The sequence below is a fragment of the Rhinopithecus bieti genome, unplaced genomic scaffold (genome assembly GCF_001698545.2).
Source record: "Rhinopithecus bieti isolate Rb0 unplaced genomic scaffold, ASM169854v2 scaffold_28016, whole genome shotgun sequence".
Lineage (NCBI taxonomy): Eukaryota > Metazoa > Chordata > Mammalia > Primates > Cercopithecidae > Rhinopithecus > Rhinopithecus bieti.
In genome coordinates, this window is record NW_016813202.1 from 2,702,476 (window position 1) to 2,723,068 (window position 20,593).

The 20,593-nt window shown below is 37.7% G+C and overlaps 1 protein-coding gene across 5 annotated transcripts in view; it reads left to right on the forward strand.

The window, feature by feature from the left end:
- Positions 1 to 20,593, forward strand: part of RGS7 (regulator of G protein signaling 7) — a 583,411-nt gene that overhangs the window by 415,250 nt on the left and 147,568 nt on the right. For all 5 annotated transcript variants that reach the window (XM_017847811.1, XM_017847810.1, XM_017847812.1 and 2 more), the window contains exons 4-5: positions 13,219 to 13,325; positions 18,449 to 18,500. In XM_017847811.1, the coding sequence (XP_017703300.1) occupies positions 13,219 to 13,325; positions 18,449 to 18,500 (159 nt within the window). The remainder of the gene's footprint in view (positions 1 to 13,218; positions 13,326 to 18,448; positions 18,501 to 20,593) is intronic.

Consider the following 20,593-nt stretch of genomic DNA (forward strand, 5'->3'; position numbering starts at 1 on the left):
TTTTTTTTTTTTTTGAGGCAGAGTCTTGTTCTGTTGCCCAGTCTGAAGTGCAGCGGCTGGATCTTGGCTCACTGTAACCTCCGTCTCCCGGGTTCAAGCCATTCTCCTGCCCCAGCCTCCCAAGCAGCTGGTACTACAGGTGTGCACCACCATGCCCAGCTAATTTTGTATTTTACTACAGATGAGGTTTCACCACGTTGGCCAGGCTGGTCCCAAACTCCTGACCTCAGGTGATCCACCCACCTTGGCCTCCCAAAATGCTGTGATTACAGGCATGAGCCACCGCACCCGGCCCATCATTGGCTCTTTAAAGACGGGATACTCCACAGCATTGTGAGTCTCTTGAGGGTAGAGGGAGGGAGAGTGTCATCTTCACTTTTATATCCGTGGCTTGTAATTAAGCACCTAAAACCAAGCAGACAGTGAATAATTATCTGATAGATGGATAACAGATGGGTGGATGGATGACGGATGAATGGCTGAAGAAATGAAGTCTGATAGGATAAATTAATAAAACCTGATATGAGTAAATAATGGCGCAAAGAATTTGAAAATAAAAGGGAATGCATTTTATTAATTAATTACATAAGATAAGCCTAGGAAACAAATCAAAATTGAAAGGTGAGAAAATAAGAAAAGAGCATTTTAGGAGAATTGGGGAGAAATTGAAGGACCTCCCTCTTGACCAACAGTCTAAAATCCTTCCATTCCTAGTCTAACCTACCCTTTTGTGAAACCTTCCCTGTCAACTTTAAATGTCTTTTCTTTCACTCATGGTGTGTATTAAAAGGCTGTGCACTTTAGCTAAAATTCAATATAATATAACTCCAGTTAAGTCAAATTAAAGCAAAATACCATTTCTTCCCAGCAAATGAAGAATGAGGAAATAAATAATAATGCCAGGTGGTTAGCTGCTTTACAGGGATACTAACACATTTATACCTTTTGGTGAGAATTTAAATTATATATATAAAATATATTTGTATATTGTACATATAGATGTATTATTGCTAATAATACCATCTGGAGATGGAACAATATTACATTTAAATAACATAGACATACATAGACTGGGCACGGTGGCTTGTGCCTGTAATCCCAGCACTTTGGGAGGCTGAGGCAGGCGGATCACCTGAGGTCAGGAGTTTGAGACCAGCCTGGCCAACATGGTGGAACCCAGTCTCTACTAAAATAGAAAAGTAGCCAGGAGTGGTGGCACATGCCTGTAATCCTAGCTACTCAGGAGGCTGAGGTCAGAGAATCACTTGAACCAGGGAGGGGAAGGTTGCAGTGAGCCAAGATTGTGCCAATGCACTCCAGCCTGGACAACACAGACTCCATTGCAATAAATAAATAAATAAATAAATAAATAAATAAATAAATAAAATAGCAACACTTGAAAAATATGTGCATCTGTTGGCTCCCCTATTTTATTTCTAAGAATTTGTGCCATGAAATAATGTAAGATCCTTTTATCCTTTTCCGCTGTCGTGTTTTTTAGTTGGTTGTAATATCTCAGAAATTAAGTCATGGTCAAAGAGCAGACCAAGCAAACAAACGACTGAAACCAACCAAGCAAACAAACAAAAATGTCCATACTTACCTAGAGCTTAAAATATTCACTAGACAAGATAATAATCAATAAAAAATAGGTAAATATGTTATATATGGTAAGTGGTTATGAGTACTAAAGAAAAATGGTCTTTATGAAAGCCGAATAAAAGATATACGGTCTTTTACCGCACATCTACACCAGTGTAGTCCGGGCTGGTGTCTCTGATGTGGTGACTTTGGCTAGAATCCAACTGAAGGAAGGAAGTGGGGTGTTCTGCTCTCTGGAGGAAGGGTTCTGAGCATTCCAGGCAGAGAGACTGGCAAAACCCAACGCCTACACATGCTTAGTATGTTCGAGGAGCAACAAGGAGGTCTGTGAACTAGAGGAGGATGTGTAAAGATGGGCAAGGAAATAGGAAAGGAAGACAGAGAAGTAACTGGGGTGGCCAGATCATATAAGATCGTGTAAGCCTATGACAAGGAATTTTATTTCTATCATGAGAAATAGGGAAAATTGTTGAGGGCTTTCAGAGGAAGGACATGATCTAATGTATGTTTTAAGATAATCATCATACATAGCAAAGGGCAAAGTGTGGATGAAATTAGTTTGAATGTTGTTGCAGTGACTCAGCCACAGGATGATACAAGGTTGGACTGGGGTGGTGGAGGTGGTGGAGGTGGGTGGCTGATAAGTGGGCAGATTCTAAGAACAGATAGCAAAGCAGGATCATCAGAATGTGCTTCTGAACTGGAGTCGGTGAATGGGAGAAAGACATCAAAGACGATCCAAGCTTTTTGGTCCGAGCAGTGGAATGAAAGTCACTGATATTAACACAGATGAGGAGGACTGTGAGAAGAGTGGGGTTCAGAGGAAAGCCAACAATTGCATTTTGACATGATGAATTTGAGATGTTTATTCAATATTCATGCGGAGATGTCACAAAGGCTGTTCAGAATACAATATAGGAATTTAGGAAAGAAGCCAATCTGAAGATTCGTGTTCTAAGAATGACGATCACATTTACAGGAAAGTTTATTACAGAATGAAAATGGTAAAAACTGGAATATTGAAGAGTAAAGAACTGCTAAGATGCAGTGGGGCCAGGGCAGTCGGCTCAAAGGCCAGGCTCATGACCATTACCCCATATAATGCAGTACTCTCTCCACCAGGGGGCATGTATGTGTTGTCCACCAAGATTACTGCTCCACTGAGGCTCTAGCCATTTCTTCTCGTTAATATCACCTAGCGCATCTAGAATTTCTTTTCTTATTTATAATTGGCACATAATAATTCTATATATTTATAAGGTATGATGTGATGTTTCAATGCATGTATATATAATATAATGAACAAATCAGGGCAATTACCATATCCATCACTTTAAACATTTATCTTGTCTTTGTGGTAACAACATTCAAAATCTCCTCTTCTAGCTATCCTGAAATATACACTACATTGTTATTTGCTATAGTCACCCTACTGTGTAATAGAACACCAAAAGTTATTCTTCCTGCCTAAGTATAATTTCATACCCATTGACCAGCCTGCCCCAGTCCCCCACCTCCCCTAGAAATTATTTGAATTCTCGAAATAAAGCTGTCTCACTACGTACTTTATTAACAGAACCTTATGAAACCATATTTTCTGAGAGGCTAATTGATTTTAATTCTGTTTATAATTTTTGTTTTTTAAAGAGGGGGTCTTGCTCTGTCACCCAGTGCAGTGGCATGATCATGGCTAACGACAACCTCAAATTCCTGGGCTCAAGCAATTCTCCCACCTCAGCCTCCCAAGTACCTGGGACCACAGGCGTCCACCACCATGCCCTACCGATTTTTAAATAAACTTTTTGTAGAGATGGAGTCTCACTATGTTGTCCAGGCTGGTCTTGAACTCCTAGTCTCAAGCAATCCTCTTAACTTGGCCTCCCAAAATGCTGGAATTACAGGTGTAAGTCACCACGCCTAGCCTGATTTTAATTCTTTAAAAACATCTGACATTTAAATTCTGGCTCATTACACAAAATAGTGAAATTGGCAAGCAGAATGGTGAAAAAAAGAAGGGGGATTTTTGGGGGGAGTTGTTAATACTTTTAATAGCTCATCTGAATTTACTCATTATGGATTCTGAACCTGCCTCGTTGTTATTGTTAGGCAGTAGTTATAATTTTAATTGTGGTATTTAAAAATCAAATTGTTGAAGAAAGATTGTGCTGGTTTTAAAACAGCAAACAGAAAAAAAAAGTTTAAATATAACTTATTTAGCAAATTTACCCATATCTAGTTTCCAAACTAATTTTGAGAAAGATAGTCTGTATTCACTCGGTCCATGGAATGCTTGTGTATTAGATTTTAGATATTCCTAGAAGTTACTTATTTTTAGACTATTTTAGTTACTAAAACACATACACCAACATATACACACAGAGACTTAAAAAATAAAAATTGATAAATACATATGCCTATGTAAACTAGAATTTTTTTAATGATACAATGCCGTGAAGATTATTCAAAAGTTGCAAACATCAGTCCTGACGTCCTACAGGCTTCACTCAGTTCAAGCATTTGTTTATGCAAAATACAGATAAAAGTGCATTCCATTGGTTTTGTTTTGAAATTTCATGAAAACTGTGACTGTTTCAGTGACCAAGGCTATGGCTTTGAAATTAGACTTATTTATTATGGTTCAAATATTAAGGAATAGTGATTTTTGAAAGAGATACCATTAACAGGTATTACGAAAATAATATGTTGCTTATTCCTTAGGAATGACATTTGATTTTCAAACAAAATGCATTCAGGATATTTTGACACATGGGATGTGTTATTGGCTGATCCCAAGGCATGTGTACATTTTTACAACTAGTTTTTGAAAATGTATAAATAGAACGCACGCATAAAACCAGCGTGTTTGGAATGAGCATTCATTTGCTCGGTGCACACACAACTCTATGCTATAGCAACCCTTGAGAATCATCAGGATTGAGTTATAAGCAACTGAAATTAAAATCTGCTCTTATGTGTCATATTGGGCTATTTTTCTCTTTTGTGTTAGAGTATTGGGACATGGGCAATGGCAAGAATGTCTGACAAATAAAGAAAAATCCATTTCCCTTTGACACAAGGAGGCAAAATAAGGATGGCGGCTGCTCTGCCACAACTTCTAGCTAGTGTTTTGACTGCACATCTTGTCATGGACTTAGAGTTAAAAAGTCTTTAGTGATCCCCCCTGCATTTACAGATGCCAACTCTAAGAAAGGAAGTGACTTGTCTGGACACGGTGGCACACACCTGTAATCCCAACACTTTTGGAGGCCGAGACAGGTGGATCATGAGGTCAAGAGATCGAGACCATCCTGGCCAACATAGTGAAACCCTGTTTCTACTAAAATACGAACATTAGCTGGGCGTGGTGATGCACGCCTGTAGTCCCAGCTACTCGAGAGGCTGCGGCAGGAGAATTGCTTGAACCTGGAAGGCAGAGGTTACAGTGAGCTGATAGCTGATATCACACCACTGCACTCCAGACTAGTGACAAAGTGAGACTCCGTCTCAAAAAAAAAAAAAAAAAAAAAAAAAAAAACAAGAAAAGAAAGGAAGTGACTTACTCCTGACATGCAGTTACAGACACTAGGATTAGAATTTAAGTCCCATGACTTGCAGTTGAGCCTTTTTTTTTCCACAATTCCCACATGTGCTTGTTGGGCAGCGTGTGCTCTCTCTGATTCGAAGAAACTCATGCTGCAGAAACTCCTCTGCCTATTACAAAGTTAATTTAGTGTCCTACTTTCTTCTAGCTCGTTCAGCCACATTCACTAACGGAAATTTTGCAGAATGTATACTGAATTTTAGATGGAATGTTGTTTTCCACTGTAATTTATTATTGCCCTGGCTTGTGCGATTGTGATGGCTTCCTCACACTGTACTTAGATGAAGTAAGCATAATTTTTATCTCATCTGAATACTATTCTATGCACCTAACCCATATATATAGATATAAGTATATAATATATATTAGTACATATAGTATATATATTTTACATATATGCTTATATATTTATATAATATAATTATGTTTTTATATAACATATTATAGTATATATTATATTATTATATATTATATTATATACTATAATATGTTATATACTTATATTTCATATATAACTATATATATAACATAACAGAATCTTGTTAAAGGATTGGCTGATGGAACTAACTATCTAAATCTGGGGAATGAACATGCTAATATCATATAGGCTGTGTAATGTAGATCTGAAACCAGTTATTCACACCAGTATTACATGGATCATTTTTTCCAATTTCAGCATGATTTTTCATACATGAAGAATGCCTAAGATGTCGTAAGTGCCATTAGGCAGCTAGACTGGTCTACTCTGTGTGTGTAAAGATCATTGGTTTTTTTATTATCTGTTGCTTTCACTGCCAATTGCTTTGTTATTTTAATGTCGATTTTCTTTTTTTAGTCCTAGGCAAATATTATGCTTCCCTAAGAATTCACCTCCATTCTGATTGCTGTCCCCGTGCTCTCTCTGTCCCTGTTATTCTTCTACTGTCAGGTTCAGGGTGTCCTCACATCAATCCTCCTCTAAAGCAGGCTGATCTCTCATTGGCATCTGATCTTTGCGGTATGGTTTTGCAAACCTAGTATGCGGAGCATGCTGCCTTTGGAAACCTGCGGCTATACCTGTGATACTCCTTTTTGGGATTTTGTTAGTGTTCTTTGCTGTAGGAAAAACGTAGGCGTGTTCCAGGGCAGACTGAACTTCAGCACACACAAGACTCTGGTTTGATCACCTGGGGCGTTTAAAATAGAGTTGAATTGGAAGTGTTTAACATGACTGGGAAGCCCAGAGCAACACTAGCTACTCATGTTTCCCATCGCCCCTTAAACTAGATTAAGTGCTCCTGAATATGACGCTTCATAAGCATCAGCTGATGATAATTCTCATCTCAGGAGCGTGTCTGTGTGGCAGACTGTGTTTTAAGTGCATTGCACATATCGCAATGGATCCTTACCACTAATCTTTGGCATTAGTATTTTATCAACTTCTTCTTACAGATGAGGACACCAAGGCCCAGAGAATCCAAGTCTCTTGCTCAAGTCACACAGTCAGCAAATGAGGGACCCAGGATGTGAACCTAGGCGGGGCTTGGCATAACCTTTGTACTCTGCTCCTTTTTTGGAAATAGAATTTACTTATATTAATTTCCTTTTGCATTCCTCAATGTTGATATAAATTATGACTCTGTTTTTCTTTCTCCCAAAGAGAATCTATTTTAGCTTATCTATTCTATGTCACCTTATTATTCACTTCTATATCCCAAATTATGGTTGCTGTTGAGAAAGTGGCACTTGATTTTTCTTACATGCAAATGATGTTTTTTTTTAAAAGATGAAAGCCCAGATACTTTTTTCACTGACTCCTACTATTGAGAAAATAAACTTAACTTCAGAAATTTCTAAATATGGTAATAGTCCATTTTTATTTGGTTTTGCCAGAGAATAAAATGTTCTGCATATGAGATTCTTCTACATGACTAATCTTACCTTTCCAAATGCCAGTTCTAAAAAATAAAGCATAATATATTGAAGGATTTCTAGAATGACCACGTCCATGTCTTCTTAAACAGAAAATGACAAGTCTAACATATCTTCTTTTTATGGCTCAGAATTATCCTGATGAATGCCTGTTATTTTATCATTAAGTAACTTACCTTTGTCTTCATTTTAGCATCTCTGTTTCCTAAATAGAATCAGTTGCTGTCTTTTTTCTCTTTAGATTTTCTTTTAAAATATTTCTCCCCACACACTAATCGTACTTATACGGTGTTGGAAATGAAAAAAATTTTAATACATGCACATAAATACAAGTAAATATCATGATAGTGAGAAAATATAGGATTCAATGAAGTTTTTAAATTATCATTTTCTTGACTCAGAGGCATTTTATTATTAATCATTTCAAAATTATGAGCTGTATTTAGAAGAAGAGGAGGCTGCAAGAAGCTGAGCCTCTGGGTAAGAAAAACATTAGTAAGTTTTAAAATTACATTGTAAACTTAGAGTACTTTACACTCAAGTACTCAAGCCTCTTTTATAAGTACTGTGCGCTAACCGATTGCGCCACTGGAGTTCCTCAAGCCTCTTTTATACTATGGTTTTCATCCTGTTAACATTTTGAAGTCGTTGTGGTCAAAAGCAAATTATGCTGTGGAGAATTCTCTTCGCTCTCAGAGGATGCTGATAATACCATTCCGTTAGAGTTTGGGGTGAACTCATCCTGTGATGGCATCAGGCTTAACACAGCTCTTCTAGGCTGTTCACCTAATCAGAGGTGTTTGGAGATTGATTTTTGTTTCTCAGTTTGCTGATGGCTTGAATATCCAAACAGAAAAACAAACTGGAATTTTTTGGTAGGTTTATCGCTGAACTTTAGCTGTGTGGGTGAAGAGAATGACACATGTACGAGAAGATTAATTAGCGATTATTTTGCCGCGAAGCGTGATGCTGCTGAGCCATCTGGTGTGCTGTTACTGGGAGAGTGATCTTGATAGATTACTCATTAAACTCTTTCAACATTTTGTTCCAAGATTGTTATGGATTCTTATTAGATTAAGATGGTGCTAAGGTTTAGGAGCAGTGGGACCACAGGGAAGTGTGGCGCCATGTTTGCCTGTGACAATAAACAAGTCTCTCTTGAGAATACTGCCCCAAGTCCACTCTGAGACCTCTTACTGGCATTTATCATGTTAATATCACTATTATCTTTTCTCACAACAAAATAGCTACAATAGCCCCACCTCAACAGCTTATCAGACACAATAATTAGTCTGGTGTTTTTCTGTGCATGTTAGGATTTTAATATTCTTGATGTGTCATTTACTCATAAATGTCCTTCTTCCATTGATTCAGCAAATATTGATTCACTTGCTACTTTTGCCATGGATATGCTGAGTGCTAAACTTGTCATCCTAAATGAAGCAAAAATTCACCCCAACTTTCTGGTTTTTCATCTAGGCATTTATCCTGCTCTGGAGCTGTATTTTCTGGAGATCCTGTAATGAACACAAACTATCTATCATTATTTCAGTACCTCTAGATGATTATTTGACCAAAAATCTTAGAATCATTTGTAAGCATTGTTAGAAGGTCAATCCTCTTAACCATTAAGTCAGAAGGTTTGATTTCACCTTGACATATGAAATATGTGTGACTCATATAGAAATTAAATTTAGTTCTTACCTGTATCACCACCAGTATATTTCTACTAAATTCGTGACATGGTGCAAAAGTATCAAAACAGATTTTCCTTAATCATAAAGTTATGGAACGTAAGTATCACTCAGAAGAGGAGTAAAATGAGAATGCATATCATCAAATCAAACCAAAATACTGTACCTCAAAAAAGGAAGGGGAATTTTACTAATTCACTCACTCTCATTTGCAAGCATTTATTAATGCCTCATTATGGTAGTATTACATGAAGAAGAACCTGTCAACATACACTTCGCACTCTAGAAGTATATAACTTGTAAATTAGTAGTTAACGAGATGCAGGAGCCAAGAATAGTCTTATGATCATTCACTTCTGTTTTTCTTTTTTGTAGCATCTCTATATTTACTTTCACTCTATTTTTCTAATCCTCATCAATACTTGAACACCCAATTGCTTTTTGTTGTTTCTTGGCTTGGTTTTAGTCACACTCTTTCCTATGCTTAGAACTCAGAAGCTCCTCTTACTGTCTATCTTCCTGGGCATCTCAGTTTTCCCTTCTTGCATCTATACTCTGCAGATTTCCTTATGCGCTACAACTTAATTTCTCTTCCGGGAAAGTGTGCTAACACTATCTTCCCAGACCACAGACTGTTGGGACTAAAATAATAAAGATGGCTATACGAAGACAGATGGGCCACCTGACTTTGAAGACCTGCAAAGGATGTTACATGTTGCTCCACCCCATATTACTGGACAGGTGTAAGGAAGTCAGAGATCACCTGCAACTACCCTAAGCTCTTCTGTGGATCTGGAGACCAAATGGACACCAGGCAGATTAATAGAGAAAAGCATACACATTTTATTAGTTTTACGCGCACATGGGGATCTTCATAAGAGAGTGAAGTCTGAAGAAATGACCAAAGCAAGACACTTCTATACTTTTTAGACAAAGAATAATAAATTTAAGAAAAAAATGACAGAACAAACAAAATCTGGCTGAAGGCAGTAAATTTTCTAGCAGAATCACTAGGGGATATATGGGGGTATAAAACTAATGGAAAGTAAGGGTTACTTGATTAAGTTTCTTAATTTTAATTTTTTAAATTTTATTTTATTTTATTCTATTTTATTTTATTTTTTGAGACAGTGTTGCTCTGTTGCCCAGACTGGAGTGCAGTGGTGTGATCTCCACTAATTACAACCTCCGCCTCCCAAATTCAAGTGATTCTCATGCCTCAGCCTCCCAAGTAGCTGGGATTACAGACACCTGCCACCATGCCCAGCTAATTTTTTTATTTTTTTATTTTTTTTTAGTAGAGACAGGGTTCGCCAGGTTGGCCAGGGTGGTCTTGAACTCCTGGCCTCAAGTGATCCATCCACCTTGGCCTCCCAAAGTGCTAGGATTACAGGCATGAGCCATCGCACCCAGCCCTTTATTCAGGTTCATCGCAGCCCCCAACTCCCAGTCCCTGGTGATAAGAGCTATTTTCTTGCCCTGGCAAAGGGAAGATACCCCTTCCAGAGGAATCTTTATGGCTTGCTGCATATAGGCCAGCTAGCCCTTTCTGAAACTACATTTTCTCCAGGGTTTTCAACTTGAAACAATCTGGGGTATTTTGGGATGGCTTGTTCTTCAGTCATCCGCAGGGGTACTTAGGGACTCAGAATTTAACCAGAACTATAAGCACCTGCTCATTTGTTATGGGCCAACTGTCCTTATAGATCCTCTTATCATTTTAATTTTACAGGCAGTCAAAAAAAAAAAAAAGAATAAGGTGATGTTGATGAACATGGCTGTTTAGGACTGTCAGGTTCCCTCACTCAGCCTAGCTTTTTAAAACTTTTGTTACATATTTATAAGGGTACAGAGTAATATTTCAGTACATGAAATGTGCAAATGTATGGAAGTAGATTCTCTGAAAGTGGTTTGTAGAAAAATAAAAATTATTTTGTGTGTAAATAATGAAGCGCAGTAGCTACCATATACAGAGTATCTACTAGACTGGAAGCACGATTCCAATTTCATTACAAGTGGGCTTATGTCATTCTCACATCAATCCTGCCAGTTGGGTTTATGACCTTTATTAATAGATGGGGGAGGCACAGAGAATGAAAGTAACAGAAGACAGTGGGTGTCTCCAAAGTTCTTGTTCTTTCCATAATGACACCCTGGCACCAAAATTTTAACAAGGATAGGTAGGCATGCTTTGAGCAATGCGTGCTTTGAGAAGGCCTTGACTTTGAACTGAAAGGATGTGGAAATGATGAAAATACACACACACACACACACACACACACACACACACACACACAATTGATGAAAAAATGCTCCTCTGTAGAAAAACAACATTCTATACAGAGAGACTTGATTGGGAGTTTGGAGATGATGGCTGGATCACTTAGTAACAGTCTTCCAAAGCCAGGGCAAAGAATGAAGAATAATTGGCAGTTGTTCTTTATTATCAGCAAGAACAATGCAGGGAGAGATCAGAGGTAGAAGTTATCAATTGAAATGTTTGCAAAATGCTAGATAACAATTTCAAGGGGCATCATAGTACCCCACAATAGATAAAAATTTAACAACAAGTTATTTATTTATGTAGGTGCGAGGGGTAGAAGGATGGGATTCTTATGCTTTGCTGTACCATAGCTAGCTGCTTAGTTACTCAGTTCTTACTGAGGTGTAAAAACTCCCCATGGTTGATGACCAGAGATATAGATAGATCCATGTCATCCTGGAACTGCTCTAAGAATCCTAGCTTCTTGACTAAGAAACAGAAGTAAATTTATAAATGAATTGTACATAAAGATACATAAACAGATAACTAAATCTAACTTTTTTGATATTTTCTAAATACAGTAGACCCTCTCTTTTATGACTTCCACATCTGTGGATTCAACCACCCATGATCAAAAATCCACAGATGTGGGAGGGCAAACTGGAGAGCTTGAGCATCCTTGATGTTTGGTATCTATGAAGGTCCTCAAACCAATCCCCTGAGGATACCAAGGGACAACTGTACATATATTTTTATGTTGGGGTAGAAAACTATTTTGCATAGTTTCATATTTTATAGCCTTTAAGTTAGAAAACTTTATGTCATCTCTGCACAAATGCAGTAGTAAATATTGACCAAATTTTATTAACCCTTTTGTTGGAAGAAATTGTTGGTGGCTATAGACAGTATGAGTATTATAGCCTTACTTTCAGACTATATGTTTCCATTGTCCAATAAATCTCTTCCCACTCTATCCCACTCCATATTTAGAACACTGTATAGAATAGTAAAAGCTAGAACAATCTTTACAACCACCAGTCTGTAGATTCAATAGTGTAGTAGAGGTGGTCCTTGATGCCTTAATATTCCCTGTTAGCATCACAAAATAATGGTCCATATCATTAGAAACATTACTGATGGTACTAGATAGCTATGATATGGAGAATGGAGGTGATGCAATTGAAAACTTTTAAAAGTTTAAAGTGATATATAAGTGACAAAATGCAACTGCCTGTGAGAGAACATTAACACAGGGCCAACACACGTCTATAAAATGAGGGAGACAGATTCTACAGATTCAGAAGAGCCTCCCCATTTTAACATCTCTTAACTTTATCTTCTCATGGGCTGGTTGTCATGGGATGAGGTTGGTTTGGCACTTGCTACCAGGAACTAGAACCATGTTAGTATCTTGCATGAAAGAGCTGAAAAAAGAAGTAAAAGCACAAAGTCAGGTTTTCAGAATGCCAAGAATGTGCTCTAAAGTGTTAGAAACAAGAACTCAGAGTCACAAGGAAAACAAGCACTCAAACAAAGGATTTCTCAGCAAGGCAAATTTACTTCTGCAGAAGGGTGCTGCTCGCACTTCTGGCTGCTGCGAGAGCACACCGAACAAAGGAGGGAAGGGGTTTTTATCCCTAATGCTGTTAGTCCCTGCTCCTGTGTCCTGTCCCCATTGGCTGGAGTTGTACTGCACAATCTAAACTAACCCAATTGGCTACTGTCTAAAATTGAATATGGCTAATTAGGTGGGAAGGGAGAGGCTGTCCGTTATGGTACAAGGCATGTTTGAGCATGTCAGGGCACGGCAAAGTCGGAAAGCATAGTTTCAGCGGGAAGAGCTGTTTCAGTGGGAGGGGCAGTTTGCAGAATGGGTAGCCAGGAGTAAAAGAGGGCTCTTTCCAAATAAGGAAGAGATGTGAGTTACAGACTGGGACAGGTAGGAGAAGTTGTTTACAGAGTAGATAGCTTAGGAGAAGGGACAAGGAAGTTGATCTCAAGAACAAAGAACAAGGAAGTCAGAAATTAAATCTTTGAAGAGGAACTTACTGTATCTGACAAAAGGAACCACACAAAAACGTTACATTCCTATAAATGAGTACATTTAAAAGGATTTTTTATGTTCTTTGTTTGTTTTCATAAAACAGTGGAGGCGCTCCATTTGGGAACGTTAATGGCTGCCCATGGCTACTTCTTTCCAATCTCAGATCATGTCCTCACACTCAAGGATGATGGCACCTTTTACCGGTTTCAAGTAAGTTTAATAGAAACGTTCTTTAACAGTAAACTAGAAGCCTGCATTTCGTTTGTTCATTAGGTTTCTTTTGAATAGAACTTTTAAAAACTATGACTTATTTTACTTTGACTTAGGCTAGTTAGAAACTGATTAACGTTAAACTAAAGACATGAAAAGCAATAAACACAGAGAAAGATAAAGTATGCTTAGTCAAGATGATGTGTGAAAGCTAAATTGTGTGATGACTGAAGTTCTATTTTATATGAAAAGCTTAAGGGAAATTCAGACAGTGACTTAATGACATTTGGGAAGACCGGAGAGTCTTCCTCTGTCTGACCCTTGCCTGTGATCCAGACCATCTTCAGCCCAAGTAAATGTTAATGGGACTGTCTGAAGCTCCAGAGAGGATTCAGCTAATTATATGAACTCTTGGCATCCAGGCTCTTCTACAAGTCTGTGAAGACTGACATGATGATATATTGTGTGTGTGCACTCAACTGCAACAGGACACCTCAGATAACTTGCAAACTGATAAGAGTCATTCGAGGTCATTTGCAAATGACACAGATGCAATTATTCTTTCAGGCAATGACTGTGGACTCTAATTTCAGTCATTGTAAGTATATTTGACACTTGAGTTCACATTGATTTACCTAAAGTGTATTCTACATTTCAGTAGACATTATGGCTCATTAATAACTGACTAGCAGATTCTAGACTGTAAAATTAAGGCACATAAAATGCCAGATGTCAAACTCTAACCCATTTCCAACAGGTATTTGCTGGAGGGTTCTCCCCATGGTCCAACTTTCAGACTTTAGAGCCTTCTTCTCACTTGCCTAAATATTATTAAATGCTCTATGTCTACATAAATGACTGATTAGTAATCGCAGTACCTAAAATTTGGGAAAACCGAGAACAAAGAGGAAATATTCTTTAAAAATCACTTTAATCATTTGCTTTAAAAAATCATTTTAAATATTATTGTCCTCATAGAACAGTCTCACTGCTCCTTCCTTAGGACTCAGTTCTCCCAAGGCAAATAATTGTAGGACAGTTTTGCACTTAAGAGCTGGAAGGAAATATAGCTGTCTTCTGAAACTGTGATACTGACCTGTTATCAAGCACTTAGTTAAATTACTTAACTTGCAAAAGCTTTACATTAATGGAGCTTTATGCTTTATACAGCTAAACTTACACTAATGGTAGCTTAAAATAGCATATTATTAAAGTAACTTGTGGTCCCAAAGTTAAATTTTTAACAACTAGGAATTATTGGTGATCGGCAAATAAATTGTTTATATGTGATTAATGCTTCCTGATTTTTAAAGAAATCTCTATTCCCAGAGAAAAGGTAGTAGGCAGACAAGGTTTACATGTCTTAGTCATGCTCATGGGTCTAAAATCTCACATGAGGCCGGGCACAATGGCTCATACCTATAATCCCAGCACTTTGGGAAGCCAAGGCGGACTGATCACTTGAGGTTAGGAGCTCAAGACCCAGCCTGGCCAACATGGTGAAACCCCATCTCTACTGAAAAAAAAAAAATCAGCTGGATTAGCTGGGTGTGGTGGCATGTACCTGTGCCTGTAATCCCAGCTACTCAGGAGGCTGAGGCAGGAGAATAGCTTGAACCTGGGAGGCAGAGGTTGCAGTGAGCCGAGATTGGGCGACAGAGTAAGACTCTGTCAAAAAAAAAAAAAAAAAAAAAAAAAAAAAGCCATGTAAAAGAAAGGATCACCGTACACACAGGAGAAAAGGAGGGAATTTTTAAAAGGGCTTTAGAACAAAGCAAGGGAATGGGTACAAATGACATATGAATTACATAACTGCTAGGGATAGACAGAGAGTTGTCAAGTTCAGTGTACTCAGATAGGCAGATATAAAATAAACATTATCTATACATACACACATTAAAATGACATTAGTGCTAAATATTAGATGTTACGTATTTTAATGATGCATCCATATTTGAAATAGTGTCTAAATACAACACATTTGTAAATCTAATAATATTAGAATTCTAAAACCAAGATTTTAAAAAACACCAGGAAAGTCAGAGGTAACTGGATTTCTACTATAATGTCTACCAAGTCATTAACCAGTCTGTATTGGAAGAGCTCTAATAATGGAACACACATTATTATTCAAGGTGTTCACTTCTATTTTTATGTTGGTTCCAAACAGTGAAAGTTCTTTATTACACTGAAGTGAAATTCAACTCCTTAGAAGGATATTTTAAAATCACAAATTCAAATAGAAAACTTGGGATACCGTGTTTACAAATTCTCCAGTGAATGACTGAGAGTCTGACCATCATTAAGAATCTAGGCCAGGCACAGTGACTCACACCTGTGATCCCAGCACTTTGGGAGGCCGAGGCAGGTGGATCATGAGGTCAAGAGATGGACACCATCCTGGCCAACATGGTGAAACCCTGTCTCTACTAAATATACAAAAATTAGCTGGGCGTGGTGGTGCATGCTTGTAATCCCAGGTACTTGGGAGGCTGAGGCAGGAGAATCACTTGAACCTGGGAGGCAAAGGTTGCAATAAGCCGAGATCACGCCACTGCACTGCAGCCTTGTAACAGAATGAGAGACTCTGTTTCAAAATTAAAAACAAAAACAAACAAACAAAAAAAATTGAAGAGTCTTCAAAGCATTAGTTTGAGACAAACAGAAATATTGACTTCACTGGCATGACAGTTTGTATATTTGTCTCAAATTTGTAGTACATGTCTTCATCATGTAATTTTTTAAATTTACTGTAAGGTCACAATTGTCTAATATCGTCTCTTAGCTAATTGACATTGAGATCTGCTCTGATTCTTTAGCTCTCTTTTGTGACTTTCAATATATTAGTATATGCTCCAACAGTTACTGAACAACAGTTGAACAGTTTTGGATGACTTTCATCCTAGCTAAGGAAGCCAATATTGAAAAAATCAAGAAACTCATGCATTAAAATGTCCTAATGTATGGTAGAACTATAAAAGTATGTATTTAAATTCCAAAAAACTATGAGTTTGTTGTTCTCTTACATTTTACTACAAATCAAAGCATTACTTCTTAGAAAAAATATTCCAATATTAGTGGAGAACATTGGTTTAGTGGCATTTCCACATATTATCACAAGAAAAAATTGCTTTATGCTTTAATTTTACTGTCATTAAATTCTCACAAAAATAAATGTTGAAGAATGAAGAAAAGTATAAGAATGCAGTTGAGAATATTTTTTGTCCTTTTATGGAAAAAAGGTGTATGTCTGACTGGTCTGACTACAATAGGTATTTTAAATTTAGAGAAATAGATATGCCTGCACACACACCGATACATACACATACATCCTCCCCAAAATATAGAAACATTCTGGGGAACTGCGCATTCCATAAGAAGCATCTCATCAAGTAACATCCTACATGAAAGCAAAGTTGTAACTACTTTGACCCCTATGGCTCCCCTAGAATCCTGATTCAATTTTATTTTTAAGAAATCAAATTCTCGAAGCTTCATCTCCCATGGAGTGAAGTGAGATTGGAGTGCTGAGGGTGACCCATATAAAGTCTTACTATCTTCTTTTGTCTAGCGTTCAGTCTTTTCTTCTTTCTTCAAAATTCCTATGATGATTTTGTTCTCATGTTCACAAAACTACTATGAGTAGCCTTCTTTATTTTACTACTATAATTTCCAAGAAAGAACAGCGGGTAAGTCAAAATACCTGGGTGATGGTGGTTGGGGGGCCTCTGAGCCAGTTTGGAAAGGCTTTTCTAGAGATTCAAACAGTTCTTCCTATCTACCCATTTTCCCTCCTTAGAGTCTCTCTTCTAGAGGGGAAAATGATCAGATAATCAGAGATGACTCCAAATATTCTCATTGCACATGGCCAGTTAGTATAATTAGCTAACAGAGAGAATTAAGCCCACAGTTCTGATATTTGTCATCACTGTTACAGTGAGTCCTACAGGCCTCATCATTCCAGGGACTGGCGGTTGATAAGGAGACAGGTGATCCTCAAGTTTCCTTGTGGTCAGGAGCCAGGCGTGTTCAACTAGCAGGGCTAGGAACGTCCTTTTAGAAAATATAAATGTTAATGATAATAATAAAGTTTTTCTCGGTCAGACATTTTCTTTGTAGTTTAGTCAATCAGTTTCTAGAATTCTACAGAATCCGGATTCTGCCTATGATAGATTATATCACTCAATTAAGACACTATTCCTTTAAAAAAAGATCTCTGATTTGTGTAGTTTAAAACTTTAGAGCAATAGGTATCTTTGTAAGGAAATGTTTTATTTTATTTCTTTTTTGTGGGTTGTTTAATTTAAATATTTTATTTTAATTTTGTGGGTACATAATAGGTGTATATATTTATGAAACACATGAGGTGTTTTAATACAGGGATGCAACGTGAAGTCATCACATCATGGAGAATGGGATCTCCGTTTCCTCAAGCATTTATTGTTTGTGCTACAAACAATCCAGTTACACTCTTAGTTAGTTTCAAATGTATAATGAAGTTACTGTTTACTCGAGTCACCCTGTTGCACTACTAAATGGTAGAAATTAGTTACAAGAGGAATTTAGGAAATGTCTTTAAAAGTGAGAGTAAAAAGTTGCTTTAATCTCATTGGACAATGCTGAGAACCGCATTATATGACTAATGGAGCCAGACAAATCATTGTCAGATCTCAGAGAAAGAGTCTATCGGTTCGTTGAGCTTTTTGGAGCTACCAAAAGCAGTGTTGAGATACATGGGTCATAGAAAACAATGTTAGATTTAAATATATTTCATCCTGAGTCTTGCTGAACATAATACTCTTTCAGTCCTCTCTGTGGATGAGTACTTTTTGTTTGAATGATACAATCGGACCTTTTTGCCTTTATGTCAGTTGGTGCAAAATTACAGCAAAGGAATGACATGTTAAATACCTGCTTGCTACACATATTTAGAAGCTGAGCAATTGGTCAGCAAAGTAAATGTAGACAAAGAGTTTACAATGTCTCTCTTGGAACATGTTCTGTATTATAAAATATATAGCAAACAAATAGAGAATTGTGGAAGATAAATGCAGTTCGCCAGCCAGAAACTCCACTAATTTTTTATTTGTCTAACCTGGGTTCCACTTCTTTTCATTCCACAGACGCCCTATTTTTGGCCATCAAATTGTTGGGAGCCGGAAAACACAGATTATGGTCAGTGCCATCTCTCATTATTTTATTATTGACACCCTGTATGTCCAGATGGATGTGTACTTGCATTTTATTGCTTTTTTCATTAAGAAAAGGAAACCACAATTCTCAGGATGGGGCCAATATTTTTAACGTTTAATTTATAAGCGACTTTGCTTGGAAAGTTACCAAACCTCGTGACAACTTTTTCTGTGGTATGGTGCCCTCTGCAACTATTAAAGAAAGCCTTCTGATTAGGTTAAAGAGCTATAAAGAAGATTAAAGTGGTTATTGTTTTGTCAGAGCAACCTGACCTACTAGAAAGAATAAAAAAGAGGCCCATAGAACCAAAGTTCTAGTTCAACTCTCCCACTTGGCTGTGTGATTTTTGGTAAGTCCCTTGACTTCCCGAGGGTCCGCTTTTCTCACTGTTCTATGAAGCATCCTATGATTTTTATAAGTGGAGGGTTGTGTTAAACATGGAGAGGCCAATTACAAGCAAAAAAAAAAAAAGGCTAAAAAAGGAAATTCAATGCTAATAAATCAAGTTCAGTGAACTTAGAACAAACTTGGTTCAACAACCATTATTTCAGTCAAGCTTCAAGGATAAAAAGACCCCCTAGTAAGTAGTCATCTTCTTAGATCTTCCTGAACAGTACAGTTTTCAAAGACAAGATTGTGTGGTTTTTAGGTGTCATTTCTGCAAGTGTTTATTGAGTATTTTTCTTCCTATGCCAGGTTCAGTAGAAGAAGCTAGGTTCACAAAGGTGACTGAGTTCTTTGGCACCATTGGGTAGCTCACAGGCTAGATGGGAAAGTAGAATTATACAGGAGTTACTGTAGAGTGTCAAGTGACTAGGAGAGTGGTATATGCAAAATTATACGAATGTTTAAAAGAACGAGAAATTGACTTTCCCTAGGGTCTTCCAGAATGATTTGGCAAAAGAACTGGTAGCATTTGAGCTGGATTTTAAGAAGAGTGATTTTTCAGATGAGAAGGCAGGGCAAGTGTTTGAGGCAGAGGAGCTAGCATAATATACAAAGGCAGTGAGAAGCTTTGCAGCAGCTTGTCTTTCTTTGGTGTTGCTCCTGGAGAGACATTTTTGTAAGAAGAAAAAATATAAGAAAATTCATAGAAAATCAATAAAACTATCTCTCATGTATGTCATTTCAGAAACTTGAATTTAGTAGGTCATCCAAGAATGGTCAGGCTCTAGTCAAAAGAGTCAAAACTAACATAACTCATGAAAAAAAAAGTCTAAAACCAGAATACCGAAAATTAATACAGAGACAAAATTATTTCTTTCCAGTAGCGAGAATGCCAGTTTCTTCGTCCAGGGCACACATTCCTCAAAACTGAGGTCCTTGGAGAAAGAAGTTATTTTACAAAACAACTACTGATTTGTAGATCTGAGCTGGAGAACTTTATGGAGCATTTTATTCAACCTAGGATAATGCCTGGAGATTGTCTCACTAAAGAATATAAAATTCTAGTGGAGGAACACTGGGACAGCTAAGAGGGAGCTCCTAGAGGAAAAACCCAGGCATTGGAGGCAGACAGACCTGACCATAAATGCTGTCATAACCACATACCAACTGTGTGACTTTAGGCAAGGCATGCAACATCTCTGAGCCTCAGTTTGCTCACTTTTCAAACAGAAATCATAATGTTGACTTTCTAAAGTTGTTAAAATAATTCAAATTAGTACACCTAAGGAAACTAGTATTGGTCCTCTCACATACTCAATACATTGAAATCTGTTTTGTGCTTGTCATCATGATTACCTGGCAGATACACTGCCTCTTTTCCCTGTTGAACAGCAAATTCCCAGCGGGGCACAGTGGTTCACACCTATAATCCCAGCACTTTGGGAGGCTGAGGCGGGCGGATCACCTGAGGTCAAGAGTTCGAGACCAGCCTGGCCAACATGACAAAACCCCATCTCTACTAAAAATACAAAAATTAGCCAGGGTGTGGTAGGGCGCACCTGTAATCCCAGCTTACCTGGAGGACTGAGACAGGAGAATCACTTGAACCTGGGAAATTGAGGTTGCAGTCAGCCAAGATCATGCCACTGCACTCTAGCCTGGGTGACAGAGTGAGACTCCATCTAAAA